The 20,880-nt window shown below is 41.1% G+C and overlaps 1 protein-coding gene across 1 annotated transcript in view; it reads right to left on the reverse strand.

Moving 5' to 3' along the window:
• Window positions 1-966: 966 nt before the first annotated feature.
• LOC137265805 (QRFP-like peptide receptor) overlaps window positions 967-20,880 on the reverse strand; it is a 56,968-nt gene continuing 37,054 nt past the window's right edge. Inside the window, exons 2-3 of the mRNA XM_067801264.1 lie at window positions 14,545-15,054; window positions 967-2,318 (exon numbers count right to left, since the gene is read on the reverse strand). Of these exons, the coding sequence (XP_067657365.1) occupies window positions 1,525-2,318; window positions 14,545-14,983 (1,233 nt within the window). The 5' untranslated portion in view covers window positions 14,984-15,054 and the 3' untranslated portion in view covers window positions 967-1,524. The remainder of the gene's footprint in view (window positions 2,319-14,544; window positions 15,055-20,880) is intronic.

Genomic DNA, 20,880 nt, shown 5'->3' on the forward strand with positions numbered 1-20,880 from the left:
TCTAACTGCTAAATTGGAGGTGGGGTATCCTAGTGGTTATGGCATGGACTTGTCCCGCCTAATTGCGTGAATGTTTTTTGTGATGATGTATAAATGCTATAAAGAGTTTAAAGTAACACAGAATTTCAGTGTCTTTTCAAAGTACACGAAAAATTTAGGTATTAGGCTGAATCCCATTTTGAAGGAAACCAAACTATTCTTGTGGTGTCAACTATTAAGGGTATGATACGGGTATGAGAGTAGTTAGTACAGCATCGAGGGTCACGACCCACAAAGCGTTCCTAGAGCTACGACATCCGTAAGCCTACGTAAACCACAGAGCTACGACATCCGTAAGCCTACGTAAACTACAGAGCTACGACATCCGTAAGCCTACGTAAACTACAGAGCTACGACATCCGTAAGCCTACGTAAACTACAGAGCTACGACATCCGCAAGCCTACGTAAACTACAGAGTACGACAGATCGTAACGTTACGAATGCATCGTGGATGGGAGTCAGGTGTCCGTAGCAAACTGTACAAGCTGTGATTGTGTTTTGTTCGTTTGTTTGTTGTTTAATGCCAAACTAAACAATTTTCCAGCCAACGTGGCGGCGGTCTTTAAAACATTGAGCCTGGACCACAAAATCCTCTGTTCAGCGGCATGAGCCTCGATCTACGTAACTGGGATACGATGACATGTGTCAACCAAGTCAGCGTGTCTGACCACTCGATCCCGATAGTCGCCTCTTACAACAAGCATGGGTAGCTGAAGACCGGCTGTTCACTGGTAATATTCTATCTCCCCTACACAACCTGGCAGTAAGAATGTCAGTGTAATTCATGGATACCTGGGATTAGTGGCAATTAATGTATTCAGATGGATTACTGATTTGTGTTTAATGCAGGCCTAGACAGTAAGTCCGTTATGTTTCCGAGAGTTACTGCCCAGCTGCACAGAAATGACACAGACAAACTATATATTGAATAGAAAGAAGTTTGGATTCGAGACGGCAAATAGTCGATACTTATGCCAAAGTATGAACTAAACATGACATTCATAGTGTATAATAGTATATATCTATTATTTATCTATTTATTTACGTATTTTTTCGTTTAACTTTCTTTGCATGCATACAGTGTCGGGTAGCCCAGTGTTTGTCTTAGTTCTTGAAAACCTTTCTGTCCTTTGTTGCAGATATTGGCCGGTACAGATATTAGCCGGTACAGATATTGTCCATGTCTGTGGAAGACAGTTGTTTGGTGTTGTCCTACATGGCACACATTGTCCTTTGGGACAGTCATTATCTGTCTCCAGTAGACATGTTTCACCTCTGGGATAGAGGTACGTCTCCTAGTTGGCACGGCCTGTCTTCCACGGGCGAATCTCATTGGATGTAAGCTAAGTAATACACTCGAGCAAAACAAAAACAAACATTTGATTCGATACGCATTAATGAGTCATTTTTCATTTAGATTCAATGTCGGTACCTTAACATCACGAAACCTTTCGCACTGTTTTGTCAAGTAGGACACAAGAGAACTATATGGCAGTTCCGTTACAGCCATTGACGGGGTTTAAAGGAATCATACACGTGTTCTTGCCCGTTCTTCTAGTGGATACAGCAGACTCTCTCACATATATTCCATCTTTACAACTGGGAACAAGGCGCCGGAACGCAGCTCTAAATTTCGAGGACAATAACCCGTATATGATAGGGTTTCCAGCACTGTTCACATACATCATGATCCTTGCGAACGACAGTATATTCTGATAGGTTTCAAATCCCATGTCCTCTAGGACGTTTGGAGGCAGGAATATCACCAAGATGATCACCATTCTCATCGGCATCAAACACAGAAAAAACAGCGCCATTATAGCGATCAGCATGTTTACGACTTGTTTCCGGGAGTTGATTGTTTTTTTGTTGGTGTAGTCCCCGGGATAGTTCTCGTCGGTGAGGTTGCAGAGCCTGCAGATGATGCCAGCGTACATGAAGACCAGCATGCACAGCGGCAGAGCAAACAGGAACACAAATACAAACAAGATGTAAGTCTTCTGCCAGACACCTGACGTCTTGGTCCGACACACCTGTACCGTCGAGCCATCCATGTTGAAGGTTGCGTCCTCGATGAAAGTGATGAAGACGAAGGGCAGGGACAAGACGTATGAGACGAGCCAGATGACGGTGATGACGATGCAGGCGCTCGCTAGGTGGCACCCTCTGTGTTCCTTCAGTGGGTGGCAGATGGCCAGGTAGCGTTCGAAGCCGATGATGAGGAGGGTTAGCCCAGAGGAGTGCAGCGAGGCGTGTTCCAGAAAGGGGACGATCTTGCCTGGAACAGAAGAACAAACATTAATAAATGTGCGGCTTTTGTTTGTTAGTTAACATCGCAATCAGCACTATTTCAGCTTTGTGACGATGACCTATGAATAATCTAGAATTGGTCAGACAAACCAGTGATCTACATCATAAGCATCTGTCCACACCGCCAGTCATGTCACAGCGTCATACAACCCGATACATCAAGTCGCCTCTTACGACAAGAAAAAGTGAGTTCTGGCACACCTCTACACGGAATTCTAGCCAAATCACGAAGTGCAAGTTTAATATGGACAAACTCTATGGATTACAAAGAGACAACGGCTCGTTCCTGACTGACAGCGACACAAGAATCTGTCGCACTCACGAAATCAAGAAATTGTAATCTATTACGTTTGTCTATATTGTATTTCTCAACTGCTAAAGTGCCACTCAAAGAAGCGCAAGTTTAAAATGGGAACGGATCTCGATGTGACGTGGTTATCTTACGTTTATCGCTTCGGAGAAACCCACGAGTAGATCCCTAGGTTAATCAGGAATATTCAAACTTATGACGTGAAACTCTCATGGCTAAAGACTTTATTATCGTAGAAAGTGTCAGGATGATTTCAAGCAAATAAATGAATGACAAAGAGGGAATCCATGAGATATTACGAACCATAAAGGAAAAGAAATTGTTCTCCATAAAATTGCCTTCGTGTTCACTCAGGTTCAAAATGCCAATCGAAGACTTCAATTCTCAAGTTAGTACACATCCTCTATATCTCCAGGGCTCGCATTTCGGTAAATCTACACTTGTCCATGGATCCATTACGTGCGTCTCCGGATCTTAAATTACCGTGTGAATGACACAGTGATGGATCCCCTGAGATGGACTATTAGTGTCATGGCTGACGCTTCTCGAATATATTTAACCGACCATTAAAAGATGTAATTTGATAAATTATGATTCTGACTTTTGAACCCCAAAGTAACTTTTTCAATGTATTATGGTCTCTTTGTTTCAAGTGTATTACATTGCCTCTGTTGCCATTTCGGGGTCTGGGTCTGGGTCTGGGTCTGGGGCTTGGGCTGGGGTTAATGGTGGAGTTATGGGCAATGATAGGTAGCAGAACCTTTTCACAAGGGACGTATTATTTCTTACATTACAAGAAGTTCAGCACTGTTTTAAAGAACACTTTTCAATCTGATTTTTTAAAGCTTGTCCACTGTTGACGTAAGGCCAATCTGATCATCACTGTCTTTATTGTTGTAATTCCTGCTGTAACACTATATTGTCACTTTGTAATTGTACTGCCTGTGCATGTGTACTTCGAATCTATTTGGTCTGCGACTGTAATCCTTTACAATATCGGGTTTGTACTGAGTTGTAAACATAGTTACGTTTTGAACACATTTATGAAATATAACACATTCCTTTGTTGGTTGGTAGTTTCACACCGAATCCTCTTAAGGCCGGACTTTCAGCAGACTTACTGTTTCTAAATTTTATTTCTTATTCCTTGTTACAGCCAGGACCCAGCAGTCTGGGAACTGCCCAGTCAGACGATCTAATGGGATAGAGGTGTACGTTTTGTACAAGACAAACCATTCACTCACCATTCACACAAACGCAAGAATAGTTTTAATTACCAAAGTATTTAAGAATGTAATCAATTCAGTGGTCTTTGAATAAGCCATGATTCAAGAGCCATGAAGAATAAGATTCCGTGTTGCAACTTTTGTCAAAGAATATACATTTTTTGCAATACTATATCTGAATCTCAATTTGGGACTCAACACGTGACACTTTTAAAACTTACAAAACGCGACCGTAGATGAACGAACGATTAGACGAAGACAATCCAGCGAAGGACACATTTCATCGTCACGACAGTACTGACTCAATCTTTGCCACTTTAAGACATGTCTGTGCTGAAATAGCATTTGAACAATATCTCACAGACGGGGAATGATTACAACGCCATGAGGCTGATAATGTATCTTAAAGAATGGCGCCAACTAAATGTCAGATCCAACGTCACTTTGTAGGGCAATGGCGGTTTAGCCTCTCAAATTCAAATTGAATATTTGAAACTCGATATTCTTGGGCAATATTTTAAACAATATTTCGTTTGTATTACATATTTATATTACATATTTATATTACAGATTTAAATTACTGATGACAAACCATTGATACTTCTTTATGACGTGAAAACCTTGACATGCACTGGAGAAACTATATGTCATACCATAACAGCCAAAACACCGAAGAATTACCCCTTTTGGTGTTTGTGTGTGCGTGTACGGCATTTCAAGAATTATTTGTTTGCGTCTGAGGAGGCATGGAGAGGGTGGGTTTGCCTAGAGGTTGAACTTTGACCTGGGTACGACCTATGTTTCGATCCATGATCCTTAGGCAGCGGACATAAAATACCTGTTGCTGGCGCACGTGCTTGAGGAGCAATTCTTCAAAGCATTGTCTGTCAAGAATAGGATGTTTGCAAGAATGTTTCTCTAAAATGTGAGGAACGTTCTTGTCGTTATTATCTTCCATTTCCTTGCGCAGGCATTGCTTAGTGCATATTTCTAGCGAGGGGCATTCATTAGTAAACATTATATATATATATAATGTATAATGTATAATATAATCCCAGGCCTTTTATTTTTAACATCCAGGATTTATTGTAACGCCCACATGTGAAATTTAACCCCACTGGAAAATATCAGGAGATGTCTCTTAAGGAATATAATGCTTATAAAGTTTATAAGCTATTTAACAAATTCCTAACAGCTTAACACCGTACTTATAAACTGTTTGGTAGATTAAGTGATATATCACCCTCCTTAGCCATCAGTGTCATCTATAGGTGAAATATAGCATACCGTGCTGACCGGTTTGTCAAACGGAGCGAATGGAGCCTATGCATTGCTACAGAGCAGATCCTGATGCAAATCTCACACTAACCTTTCCTGTTCATAATTAAGCCGCTCTCTCCCAACAGAATCATCTTCCTGAAATAATGGCGTATCTGACACGTGAATCGATTAAGGGAAATAGTGATGAGCGTGATTATACGATCCGATTCCTCCATAGCACTGATGCAAGGATAAACAGGTGATAGAGTCGCCGCAGGCAACACTTGATATTATCTGTTCTCATTGTGATAGATGAATCTAATCTACTCATTGCGCAGGGAAAGAGCTCGACAAGTTAAATACCCAAGGAATAACCAGACTGATTCATTGCCTCATTGCGTTCTTGCTTGTGTTTGTCACATGAAATTAGCCGGTAGAATAATACCAGTATCTGGCCTGTAAGTCACGGGATTCTATGGTTTTAACAGCATTAGTTGCCAGTTATTAGACGTTAGTTGGGGTTGGAGGGGAGAGAGAGGTAAACGGAAGTGTATGTTACAGAGGCAAACTTTCTATGTAAAATTAATGCACCAGATTACAAACTTAAGTCCATATATGCAAAGAACATGTTTCGTTACTAGGTAGTATAAGAACTGAATTTAATTGCGTAATTCAAGATGAGAGAGATCTGTTTGACTAGCATGTTAGAAGTTGATGGATAATAGAAAAGTATAGTACTTTATGGATAACAACTTCTTTGTTTCTTAGATGCGACGTTTCGGTATAGCTGCTTATACCGTTATCAAGCAAGAGTGATTGATACGGGTGTAAGAAGCTATACCGAAACGTCGCATTATAGAAATAAAGCAGTTGTTATCCATAAAGTACTATACTTTTCTAATGAGAGAGAGAGAGAGAGAGAGAGAGAGAGAGAGAGAGAGAGAGAGAGAGAGAATGAATGAATTATTTTCATTAATTTTAGTCTAGCTACTCTGAGGGTTATAATTACATGTTGACGTCATGTTTGTTACAAAGGATAGGTGGGGAGAGGGTGGAAGTGATTTCCAGAATCACTATCATCTCGACCCAGTGAAAAATAGATGATGCAGTTGTATCCGTTTAACATGTAAATTAGCTGAAATTTAGGCTCGATTGTGGGTATAGAAACGGTAGCGTTCAGACGAGAAATTGAAAATTCGAACCTGGATCGGTGTTATTAAGCCGTGTCATGCGAGCACCGCTCCAAGTTCAAATAACTCCCATGAATAATTTACCTATTATCTGCTGGAATTCAGAAAAAACATCGCTGAAAATAACTTTGGCGATTTGATCTTTGTGTGCTTTCTTCATATTTTTTGTGATTTCTTTGATCAAGTGTAGAGGACGAGAGAGAAAAGACGTCATCTATTTGCACGATTCAACAGGTAACCACCATTTGCCGCTAATGAGAAAAGCGCAAGGGAGTAGCCCTAATTAAGGAGTCTGGAGACTCAGAAGAACAACATTGTGTCTTATGGAGTGGTAGGGAAGGAAGAACATGACACGAGTCCGCCCCGAGAGTGTTTTCGTGAAAGGAGGAAGCGCGTTCCATTAAATGCATGGTAAGCGCTTAGTGGTCTAGCGGATAAAGCTTCTGCCCCGAGAGCGGAAGGTCGTAGGTTCGAGCCCTTGAAATACTAAGCTACGATCAAATACGTTAATGCATGGAACTTCTTGTTACAGTGCCTGCTCTCAGCATTAAGGAATGAGACACGGACTAGTGATCTCGAGTCAGTATTGTAGATCTCATGATGGCCTATAGCATGGTATCTTAAATTAGTGAATGGACAAAAAGTCACTACACACGTCTTAGGAAGGTTTAGCAGATAATCGAGACTGGTTACTCTGTAGTGATTAATTTGTACTTACTGCTTGACATGTGACCCCAATTTGCATATATGGGGACGCCCTTCAGAGTATTCCATTTGAAGCAAGAGGGAAACTAATTGTCGTCTAATTATTGAAACGTTCGTTATATCATACTACTGCTTCACAAATATTAGATGTCTCAGCACAGTGACAAGCAGGCGGGGCAAGTAACCTGGGCCCCGTTCCTCAAAGCAGTCGTAGCGCTACGACTGTCGAAAGTCTATGCATCAGAGTTACGATCATACTACCGCTAATGGCTTACAGATAAGTAAAATGATACGTAGCCTTTATGTAGAATGATTAATTAAAATGCTGTGTTGCAAACATAGATTTGTGAACGTAATGATAAAGGTAATGCTAATAAACCAGTATTAGATGAGCCACGACCTGACAAATGACCTCAGTTTGCTTATACGGGAAGGCCCTCCAGAACATTCCGTTTGAAAATGAGTGCAACAGGTCGTCGCCGCCAACTTGACAAATTCAATTTCCTCGTGCGAATCGTGTCTGCGGGACACTCGTTTAACAGAAGCGGCATTTAGTTCACGCCATGTTCAGCGTGTATTACGCGTGCTTAATCCCCGATCTACCTCATGCACCTGTAGCAATAAAGTGCATTCGTCTACATTCACTGCCCCGCCTACTTGTCACAAACAGACTCATCTAATACGTGCCAAGCAGTACTTACATTGTACCATTATTCATTTACAAAATAGTATTTCAAGGTCAGGTTTTAACAGTGGCCCGTGAAGAAAAACGAGTCTGGACAAGGCGAAGTAGTGACCGAAAGTGCTCAAAGTCCGAAATCTTATCATCATTTCCTACAAGAGGTACTGGCGTACTCCGAAGCTATTCTGCATTATCTCGGTCCATAACATTCTGTGTCATTCCTGAAACGATATTAACCCGAATTACTGTGAACGGGAATAGAATTAGCCAATACAATGCCAACAAGAGCTCATGAGGATTTGTATTGCATTTTGTAACCATCGTTAAATTGCTATGAAAGAATGACAAAGCGACTGAAGATAGCGTTATGCTGTCACAGTCAATCTGTATGTGAAGATGTTGACTGATATGGTGACAAGACATACTGCTGACAAATCTTTCTACACGAATAATGACAGGTTGTATTCAGTACAAGCCAGATACAAAGCAATGATAATATCTGTGGAATAGTTTCGAGTGTCGACAGAGACGTTAGCATGAACATTTGCCCAAATACTGACACGAAAAATGACAGTGCTGATTGAGTATTGTTTTACGCTGTTTTAATCAGCAAATGGGGCCTTATACATATGACAGCATACTGGCAAGATCGACAAGAAGAGCAAAGGCACAGCTGGAACTTTCCTCTTAGCCTTGCTCCAAGACTGTACTGAATGCTGAGCCAAGAGAGGTACATCTACATAGCTGAGGAAGGACTGTCAGAGGAATATTTGTATTTTTAAAAAGAAATTATCATTTAAACTGTTGATTATTACCTTAGAGATTGTGAAAGTCTACTTTCCGCTCATGTCGAAAACCAGAGTGGCACACCAACGTAACACGTGACGGTGTTCCTAATGCCAAATCCGGCGAACTCAAGGGTCACTGTTGACATATTGTGCATGACGTATGTCAATGACGAATTGAAGCTCACGGGTCAGCCTACACAGAACACATCGTATCAATAAGGATGTGGCAATTATATCTGAAGGATACTCGTAAAGAACGAATAAGGACTCTCGAAACTGAAGGCCTCTGAAGAACTAAAAAATTAAGTACTCAGAAACTGTCGTGTTCGTGAGAGAGGATTTTTCTCCACTTGTTAAACAAAAGACTATTCATCCATTCATTCATTCATTCATTCATTCATGGTCAAAGGCAGAAAGATTGGCACTGACACAACCACGTGTTAGCAAATCATATGTGGAAGACAATGATTATTCACATCATTTGACGTCAGTACATCAACACGCCAAGGCAAGAATATAAGGCTGGGATTGAATGTGTCCGGGCATGTGGTATCCTTGACAGCGGTTTGGGGAGGGGCGGGGGCTGCCCGGCTCAACCGAAGAAGCCTCGGTCAGAGTTTCTATTAGCCACATTGAACACTGTAGGATTGAAGCATAAACTGGTTGATATGGATTAAATAATATAATTTGTTTAAAGTTTGATTGTATAGGGTTGCTGGAAACTTGGGATAAGGTCACCATGGAGCATGTGTTACTCACTGATGTAGTGCATTGTGGGTTGCATTCAAAGGCATCATAATAACACCAGTGTTACGTTAGGCGGTAATCAGAAAGCATGTACATGTTTTGTTTTCGTGAAAAACTATGGAATAATTAAATTGACTGCAATTTCAATTTTTAAAGTGGACCACTTTATAGATTATCACATTACAATTTGTTTGTATGTGTCTATACATAGCCAGCAAACTCGTCCGCCAAGAATGATTCCAGGTTGTTCAAAGGAATAGGATACTTAAAGAACTGTTTATTTTCTTCGGTTTCAGATATTCAATATTGTGGGCACGCATTAGTATCACAGTGGGGACTTAAATGACGAGACTGATAACATCAAAGATGCCTTTCTTCATAAAACCCATGAAGACCAGGGTTGGAATTGATCGCCAGCAAGCCTTGTCTACTGTATGAGGAGACTAACGGGATCGGGTTGTCAGGCTCGCTGACGGTTGACACGTCATCGTATGATAGTTGCGTAGATGGATGCTCATGATGTCGATCACTGGATTGCCTGGCCTAGACTCAATTATTTACACATCACTGAGTGCGGCGTTAAACAAGAAGCAAACAAATTCATTATTCGTGAGGATAATACATACATTTATAGTTCTCGTTTGGTAGAAATGGAAAGTTTCAGATGTCCAGGAGAAGTAATAAACATAGTAACTTTGCGTGGTTTGGGTTCATGTTGCTCTTGGTTGTTCACACGATGAATGGTCCCTGTTCATCGACGCCTTGTCGGGGATGATACACGCTATTGTTTATGTCCTTCGGAATTGTTAGACTTCGATCACGCTGATACATGTTGTGAATTTTACCACCTTTTCCTGTATCTAGCTACATTTATACATTAAACATGATTCAGCAAGTACATGGTGTAGTACAGACAATGATTAAAACGTTTAAATGGAAACAGAAAAACGGCAACATTAGAAACGGTTGTAAAACTGCTTCAATCAGCACATTCGGCGTATAGCTCAGAGAACTTTAAAGACGACGTGTTTGAAGTGTTGATAGTTCCGTCTACATCCTAACTCACGTTAACTCAGCCTGCAGCACGTGTGGTTCGCGGAGGAAAGGCAGTTTTTCATGACACAAACTAGTAAGTGCGAACTGGTTCGATGAGGAGTGCGAGCACTCAAGGAAATTAAATATTGAAACTTAGATCGTTCTACACCTAAAGACGAAATCAACGCTTTGGTGAAGAATTTCCTACCGCTAATCGTGTCCTCTAAAATATGTGAAGAAGACACCGTGAATACCTTATCAAAGATCTGTAACACTTCGAAATCATTTCTGAATCAAATTAAACAACTCACTAAAAGTAAAAACGCGTTCGTCAGAATTCTGTTGCAACTTGGTGTTGTCGTCTGACTTAGTTGTGAAGGTTGATTTTCTACTCAGATCACCTTAGAGGATGTGACCAGCATTTGCAAGATCACGATGACGATATTTATGTTCGCGAGGACGGTGATGTGAAACATGCGTGAGTGAGTGAGTGAGTGAGTGAGTGAGTGAGTGAGCGTAATCTTACTCCACATTCAGCAATATTACAGCTATGTGGCGGTGGTCTGTAAATAATCAAGTCTGGACCAGAAATACAGTGATCAACAGCATGAGCATCGGTCTACGTAACTGGGATACAACGACATGTGTAAGCCTGACCACACAACCCCATTAGTCGCCTCGAACGACAAGCATGGATGGCTGAAGATCAATTCTGATGTATGGTAAAGATAGTTGCTGCTTTACAATACAGGGGTCATATTTCGAGATATGTATAAACATTGCTGTCTGAATGCACAATTGTGCAGAAGTGTGCTCCTTAACAGTACCGGGTCTGCCCATCACGTTCTCTTTCCAGGATTCACTTTCACAATGAACCTTGCACTGTCACCATATCTTTCCTCGGTTCTCAGACGAAAGTGGTCAACACAATTTGGCTTCCTCAAACATTAGGCCGAAACGTCGGTCTTTATACATAAAAGCTTTCCAAGTGGCGTTTAACGCTAATTGACTTGCTCGCCTTCTGAAAGGCTTAATGTGCGTGCTAATCGTTTCTGTCTACAAAATATCCAAACCCGCTGATCACCTTTGGTTTTTTTCTATTTCGTTCAACAATGAGGCATTGTCCCCAAGGATAACTGTAAAGACCGATGAAAGTTTACCTATAGAATACACCACCACTGTGTTAACACCTAAGCCCATGCGTCACCCTATATACACATACGCCTTACCAAACGCAATATCTCCAAATTATTACATATAATAACCGGATGTTCTCGAGGTTTATTTACTGTCTGGTTCAATCTGTGCTAAATGTTGTCCCAGAGAAGCCTATTCCATTCTGACTGTGACCGGTCACTCGACTCCCAGTTAATTAGCTTATACAAAGGCTCGCACTAGCGAGGTTAATAACTTTATATTGGACAACGACCTTTATTGAGCGTCTGTCCCCTCCTCCAGATCGTGATTCTTTCAATAAGGGGACCTGACAGAAATTCCATCACACTCTGTCCATTTTCGTAACCTCAATTGTCAAACGGTGCCACTATGAGAACAATTGAATAAACCGACATCCAGAAAGGTCTCGTATGGCCAAAGGATAGATGTTGATGGCTTAACTGTTGCCCATGTGTCATTGGAAACGCATATATTTGATCGTCTACTTTAGTGATGTCAATCTGGTCTTCGTTATACAATAAAACGGAGCCTTGATGGCCTGGGAGTCTGATGTAAGGGTTATGTCCCGTGTTATTCGCGTCACGTTCGTGGCTATTGTGGTGAAATGAACCATGGTTTCATGAGAAGACTATTCGAACACATGCATCTCCTTAAGAACCTCCCTATTAAGATCACTATTTGAATAAAACTTTACTCTGTTTGCAACCATTTCACCTAAGGGTATATGAAAGTCGATGTTTTTTACAACGAATCTGCATTCAGTTTTTCTTTCCAAAGACTTTGTTTGTAGTTCAGGGTGTAGCACAGGTCGACATTATCATTATTATATTTTATTTTATTTTTCATTTTATTGTCTCACTAATACCTCACATGACACTCGAATGTTGAAAATAGCATTAATAGGAAAATGAACGTCAAACATTAAGCGTAAATCGTCGATTTTGATTCCCCAAACCGAGTGTGTGGATCACTTTTGACATTTCATTAGCAAAGCCATAAAATTAAATGTCAAACATCGTTTTACCATCTCGTGCTGCCTTATTGCCTCAGCAGTTCCGAATTGAGCAATTATACCGAAAAAACATCAGTTGTCAATTAAAGCGTAAGCACGCATTTCTTTTGAAATATAAATAAGATAATGACGAATCACAAGCGCGTTATCCGGAATGATTTGGCTAAAGTCAAGGGAGAGGATGATGAGTTTGAACGATATCCAATGCGTAACATTTGTTCAAGATATCTGGTTTCCCCCCATCTGCGCACCTTAGAGCTTTTAATGTTTTCTTGGCAGATATATTTCAATCCCTAGTTGGCAATTCTTTTTCGATCCCGTTTACACCTTTTAGGACCGTTCGTTCGTTGGGCATCAGATAAAATAATATAAATACACATTTGGAAAGAGGTCTAATGTGACATATCTTATATTTGGAATTAAACTTTCAGTAAAGTTCAGATACAAGTACTATTTAAAATTTTTGTATTTCAGTGGTTGAGTACCATACGGTATTTGAACCCATACTGTCAGAGTGAGGTACCTAGGCAACAGCCCATCAAGTCAGTGATCTAACCAACTCAGCCACTGCGACTTCCACAGAAATGAAAAATATTTCCAGAATATGAGAAAATGTAATTTCAAATATAGTATAATTAAGTAAACAATTATTTTTCCATTCAATCGTATGTGTGAATGCGCTTACCAGTTTATCGAGCACCTGGCATGACTCTGCTATGTGATTTAATGCTCAATATTTTATCTTACGTCTCTTTGGTGTCTATAACCGCAAATAGTCGAGGGTGACTATTTCTTAGGCGTATACACTAACATTCCCTGTTCATGTCGAAATATTTTTTCGTCCCGGATTGAGTGACTAAGTGAGTGAGTGAATGTGGTCTCTCGCCGCTGTAAGCGATATTCCAGCACTGCTATGGCGGGGGACACCGGAAAAGGGCGTCAAACATTGTACCTATGTGTGGAATCGAACCTGGGTCTTCAGCGTGCCGAGCGGACGCTTTAACCACTAGGCTACTCCATCGCCCCTTTTCCACCCGGAAGCTCATATAACTGGAATACTATATAAAGAGATTGTTGACCAACCTACCTCACTCATAACACTCATTCCGTGTACTCCGATAGTAAATTAAATTGTCGGTTGGTGGAAAGCAAAGTAAAATTTGATCTTCCAACCCATTTTTCTTTCATAACGTGACATTGGATATACCCAGACTGGATTCTTTATTACAAGATATAAATACACCCTACTGCGTTATGAACTCGACATTTCAGGCAGACCAAAAGGTACGTTGGAAGGTCCATATTGATCATTTCCAACAGGTGTATTGAGGCATGATTGACATATGGAGGCTTTACCTGGCTACGAGTTATTGTTGTGCTGTCATTTAAAAACACCATTAGTTTGCCTATGGAAACCCATTAGCCTGGAAATTAATCGACTGACCCCAGCGATGTTTCAATAACAAGTGATGGTGATTCACCCCTCGCTGCTGCGTTACCATCAGACACAACTATCCATCTCAGGCAGGTATTGCTGTGGAGACATTTGTTTATTTATACTCATTGAAGATATATTTGGGATTATGGACAATGTTGCATTATGGCATTCTTGACAACTCGTGTTTGAGATCGGGTGCTTACACTATGTGAGCTGACTGAGTGTCAATAATAATTGGGTGAGTGAGTAAGTTTAGTTTGATAGTTTTAGCAGAATTACAGCTAAATGCCTGTGGTCTGTAAATCATCGAGTCCGGGCCAGACAATTCAGCGATCTACAGCTTGAGCGTCGATGTTCGCAATAGGGACAATGGCAATTGGTGTTATGATGACAGGGGTCATTTCTTGACCTGTCCCTGTATACATCGAATTATTTTCACTGACGGAGTCGTGCAGTCAACTCTACCGCCAAATATGCACACGCATCCACAAATTGCTTTCAAACGCGTGCGCTCACGCACACACACACAAGCACCAACATTCGATGGCAAATGGCAACAATACTGATTGTCACGTAAAATACCATGCAGTCGGTACTACCAAATTTGGAAGTAACAGTAACTTACACATAACTTCTCCTAGTAGCCATCGGTCCTTGCCGTAGAACTCCAACATAGCCGACGGCTGACACACGAGCAGGACGAGTAGATCCGCTACACTCAGACTCATCAGGAAGTAGTTCATGCGGGTTCTCATGGACTTGAGCCTCACAATGACTTGAATCACCAAAGTGTTCCCTATAATCCCCGTGAGGAACACCACGCTGTTGATAATCGTGAAGTACAGGATCAGATACAGAGGCATTTCCATCTTCATGGATCCCAAATCGGATGCCGATGATGAAAAGTTGTTAAGCACACTTTTGTTTCCATCTATGACATTGTACAGCGGAGACGACGTTGTCATGTTGAGACAACAGTTCGTTTTGTCCACAATGCTGATAACTCGGGTTATGTCCCCTTCCTGACTTCCTACACCCTCGATGCGCATGTCCGACGAGGTCATTTTGAAATGGTGTTAAGGCCGAATCTTTCAAGAATGGTACACGTGTACGTCGACCCCCATTTGAGCGGATACTGAAAGAAAAATGGTGAAAGTCAAATCAAGTCTAATCAGTTTCGAACTGAAACGGGGAAAGTGAAAATAAATGCAATACCATGTGAATCACTAGATGTAACAATGAACCAAATCCCCCCTTGGAAGACTCTATCCATCAGCTGGGCAACCCGTCACTGGCGACCGCGGGGACAGAGTGCTCCCTATCTGGCCCGGAGCTGTCTACTCCTGTACAAGACGTTGTAGGAGTTTGATTTAGCAGTCCTGGAATTGGACAGGGACCTTGGGGACACTCGGTCCAGTAAACAGGATATATGATCATTAACCACTGGTGTCGCACTCACAGATCATAGTCATGGGTCGCTGGGGACCCAGCAAGTAGGGTACTTCCACACAGCTGTGCCACATAACAATTCATTATACTTTCTACATCAGATAGTCAAACAGCGTGAGTGATATTCCTGGCCACGTTTGATAAACACAGTGATTCTTTCAAATGTTAATGCATGGGATATTCCTGCTTGTGGATATGTAAATTAATTACGATGACGTAATAAAAAAGCACCCACTGTAATCCATGTTAATGCATGGGATATTCCTGCTTGTGGATATGTAAATTAATTACGATGACGTAATAAAAAAGCACCCACTGTAATCCGAAACAAAAATAGTGGTCAAGGTCGTTTTTATGCTTCATTTCTCAGGTGGAAATGATTTATAATCCATGTCTGTATTTATATACAAGTCGAAATAGAGAAGCAATGGCGTCCATTAACTCAGTGTGATCAGGATAAACGTGGCCATGTGCAGGCTGTACGGACATGCATGACAAGCCGTGAGAGATGAAGGCGATCGTGTAACCAAATCTGAATCCAGAGTGACGTTAAATGTTCTGAACGAGTCCCGTTGCTGATATTAAACTGATTCAGTCGAGCATTTGTTAAGCGCAATACATCACATTTGATATCACGATTCCGGGCCACAGCTGGTCACTGGACCACTGCTTACACATAGGTCCTCAGACATTACTGCTGCCATGTGTTTAAGAAACATTAAAGTGGCAGGAGAGCGAGCAAGATATTCCAGAAATATCACAGCAGGGGACATCAGGAATCGAACCCGGGTCTTCAGTGTGATGTTTAATTACAAAACTACCAAGGGCCAGCGAATGAGTTGGGTTTAACGGCACTTTGAACAGTATTAAAGTTCTATCCCCGAACAGTATTCCATCACAAAGTTCAGGTAACAAAATATGCAAAAAACATTCTGTGTGTTTGATGTGGGCAGAAGTCAAACTTATTTATTAAAGTGCAAAGAAAAAAGGTATTCCAGTTATGTCCCGGAACAGTATTCCAGATATCCCGGAACAGTGTTCCAGTTATATCCCGGCTCGGTATTCCAGTTATATCCCGGCACGGTATTCCAGTTATATCCCGGCACGGTATTCCAGTTATATCCCTCTGCGGTAGTCAAGTTATATCCCGTAACAGTATTCCAGTTATATCCTGGAGAGGTATTTCATTTTTTCCCCCAAACAGAATTCAGATCCCGTTTTCTGTCGATTTGGTGAAACCCGAGGTAACGAGATTGGTGAAGATAGAACTACGAGTAGAAACAGTTTGGGGGCGAACTGGAATAGGTGTCCGCCATGAACGTGGCCAATTTGCTTCACCACACATATCCCACAACCCCAGCCCCGGCCATGTGTGGTCTCTTTAATGAAAGTTCAGGTGAGTTAAAACATCGATTCCAACAAAATCAAAATATGATGTGGCCTCAGCGACAGCCATATCCGGGCTTTGATTATATCGATCTTGCTTATCGCAACCTGTTCGAAATAGTTCCGAATTCGAAAATAGTGTGTTCAATTGATTTTAATGCACCAACAAAACAAATGCAGGAAAACCAACAGGAAGTGAATCCGTTGTTTAAAAATCCGAAATCGACTTGATCATTTATCATTGATTTGAAAAACAACTCTGTTTAAATTCCGTAAGATGATTGTCTTTGTCGAAGGCATGACGGAGAAGGCCCATGATTAACGTGTGTTTACAGTTTTCCTTGGGACAGCATGAAAGCTTTGACACTTTCTGTTCTCTTTGAAATTATAGATCAACATTCGGTTTGTGAGATATGACAGAACGTAACAGTTCATGTCTTTATGTTGAAACGTTCTCATTGTGTATGAAACTTCAATCATACACAAGAGCCGTGTAGAACATTTGTACGACCCCTACATGTGCGATAAACGTTTGCAATGAAAATATTAGCGAATTTTATTTGCATTCCATAAAGTTTACTTTGAACCGAATAATGCGTAAAAGATATTATTCAATATTGCAAGCATAGATTTTATCGACGTTTGTCTTCAAGAACTCAAACATCTGTGGATTGATATCATGAAATAACATCAGTAAACAAAGCTTGTCGTCGTGTTTCAATGACTACTGAACTGTCTCCATGGTCTATTTGACAGAGCTTCTGTCTGTAGACCAGGAGGTCGAGGAGAGGTGTTAAACAAGTTGTTGCATGGAGCCTGGTAGTATTATTACACAAAGCAGGGAGTGGCATGTCCATGTCCACAGGACCTTACACCAGAGGACCTTACACCAGAGGACCTTACACCAGAGGACCTTACACCAGAGGACACATACACACAGGGACGCGCACAGAACATTCTCGTGGTAAAGATGGGAAGAAGTGAGTGAGTTAAAATTTATCGTCATTTTTATGGCGGCAATATTGCAGTCATTTTGTGATGAGAGCAATAAAAAATACATTGTATATCAAGAATGTTAAACTAAAACCCTGTTGACGAAGAACAGTAAAACCACTAGTATATCACAGATATCCATTTAAAACTAATAATGAAATCTAAGGACACGACAATATAAGCACGGGCTATAGATTGCCAACGACAGAAGGCAGATCACCATACTAGGGACCGTGAGGACTGACAGTACCTTTGTTTCCTGCATGGGCCCTTGCTGGATTTACACCATCCAGCCGTACTTTAAAAAATACACACATGCTACGATTAAAACAGCCGAAGGTTGTAATTTACTGCGAATGGTTTGGGACTTACATACCCTCTCGGGAGGACTTTGGAGAGACCTCTAACCTACATGGTAGTGATTACTTCATAGGACAGGACGTCCGGTGTACGTGTCGTAGTTTTTGGACAAAAATGAAATACATGTTGTATGTGTCATAGATGTGATACGGGACGAAGACAAGATGCAATGTCGTTCCTTTTGGAACGCAATGCTTCTTTAACTATCCTAATAAATTATACCACACTAAAAAAATGATCAGAGATTCCCTCGCTATTTCCCATACCCATATCTAGTTCCCCTAAATGTAGCCCTGCACAGGTACACATTTTATGAAATTAGCTGTCTACATGAAATTAGCTGACACTCGTTCATTAAGCACAGAGGTGCTGACACAGATATCGGGGGAAGTCCTCCATCAGTATTGATAAGGTATAATTATATGTAGCTGCATAAATAACTGAATGTTCCTGTGATATTGATGTGTGTCAGTGTTAAGAGCAGCCCCTGGCGAGAGAAGATGTTTGAGTGATTTTTTGAAGGGCTTCCGGTATTCCAGTAACGGTACAGAACAAGAGTAGTCAGTCAGTTGAGCATATGCATTGTAATGTCACAGATTTTCAGATCATGAACTTACGTTTATAGAAATTTGTTATAATTATTTAGCATTCAAATCCATTATTCAAATTTTTGATCGTCTGTGAGTGAGTAAGTGAGTGTGTGTGTGAGTGTGTGAGTGTGTGGATGAGTGGGTAAGTGTGCGAGTGTGTGTAGGGGTGAGTGGGTGATGTTTTACACCACTTGTAGAAATATTCCAGAAATATCATGACCGGGACACCAGGAACGGGCTATACACACTGTACCCATGTGGGGAATTGAACCCAGGTCTTCGGCGTGATACCGAACGCTCCAGCCACTAGGCTAGCCCAATCACCTATAATATCGCCTATAAAAATGTCCCTCTTCTGTTATATATTCTGTTGTTTGTGTATGCATGTAGGTGCTGAGGAAAGCGGCTGACTGAAACATTGGCTTACTGTACGGGTGACAGTAAGACAGACTCCTATTCCCCATGAAAATACGTTATGCCGTCGTTGATGCTAATGCGATCCTGTACCGTCTTCAGAGCCTCGGCCTACCATATGGGGGGTTTCTATTCACCAACAAAGTGCAATATTTCGATTTTATCCGTCATATGTGATTGAAATTTTGAGGACTGAGTTGATTGCATCTGAGTGTCCATGACACTTGCCCTAGGGTCGGTCTCCAATTGCACGAGGCATACAACGATTTGCAATTCAAAGACTCGCAGAAAACTCGCATTAAACACGGTGCATAAATGATCATGGTGTGTTATTTTGTGTGGGTAAGAGTTTTGGGGGCTATAGTGCTCAGAGGGATGCAGTCTTGCTTACCAAACCATCGCAACTTATCTCTTAGAACTACACATGTTTTCAAATCACCTCTAACTATTGAACATCATCTCCTTGTTGACTAAGTTATATTTAACCAAGCCCCATCAAGATTTCCATGCTCCAGCCACACCCTCATGATTGAGAGCAACATCTCAACACCGAACGAGAAGATCAATTGTGTGTCTACTGACTATGTTTTGCAACTGATGAAACTGAAAACGAATATCCCTATTTGCTTGTATGTGGCGCCTATAAACATCTGAGAAGTAAACACCAAAAGCCATTCTACTCAATCTAGTCCTACATACAGTATATGTTTTGAGCTGATGACCACTGACTATAAATGCGCACTTTTGTCTTTATAAAAGATTTTTTTTCATTTAAACGGCATTCATCACACACCTGATGTCAAAGTATCACCCTTTTTCATGTATCGTTTTTCATTCAGTATGTTAAAAATGTTGTCATTAACCTATATTCTGTGGGTCAATGACCTGAAACGTCAAGAAATAAAACACTATACATATGCTTCATTAAAGCTTTTCATGGTTCTGATCGTTCTGGTGGCATGACCAGATAAATAACTGTGTTCATCAGCTCGCCGACCACACCACCTGTCTGGGTTAAGCAGTATGACCTATATAGGTGATACTGATTGTTACCGTGTCGTTCTGCATTAGGTAGTGTTCTGTTTGGAGTTATAATACATGGAATATCTACATTTAAACTATAAAAACAGCATTATTCCGGACTATTAGACACATACACATTAACAGACAGACAGAGAAAGGCAAGGACGCACGATATGTGACTGTAAAAATCTTGAACCCAATGTCAACCACGTTTCGTCTCGCCGACCACACGACAATGCTGGTGGTGTGAGTGAGTGACTTAAGTTTCACGGACTCATCAGTATTCTAGGTTTCTGGCGAGTCTGCACTAAAACCTCCAGCGATCAAAAGTGAATCGATCTACGCAAGTGGGAACCGATGACATGTGTCAACCAAGTCAGTTGCCTCTTACGACAAACAGCTGCTGGTGTTGCTAACCGCAATGTGTGGCTGATACATGACTAGACTGATGGCAGTTCATTTGGGTGGTATTGGGGTATATATGAGCATCGTTGTCGTAATGCCAACCATATGGATATACTGGCTGATCATCAGCGCATCCTGGTGGTATATCTGATCACAGATGATGATGACGGTATAGCCTTGTCATGATTATATTAACTAAAATGCTGGGCGAATCCTGGTTGTAAATGTGACCACAAGGCCACCGTGGTGGCGTGACCTATTTCTACCTTGTCAACACTGACATGTTCCAATAAATTCAGTACACAGCATTCTTTGACTGACACGTATATAAAAGACCAACC

Source organism: Haliotis asinina, chromosome 15 (assembly GCF_037392515.1).
Source record: "Haliotis asinina isolate JCU_RB_2024 chromosome 15, JCU_Hal_asi_v2, whole genome shotgun sequence".
Lineage (NCBI taxonomy): Eukaryota > Metazoa > Mollusca > Gastropoda > Lepetellida > Haliotidae > Haliotis > Haliotis asinina.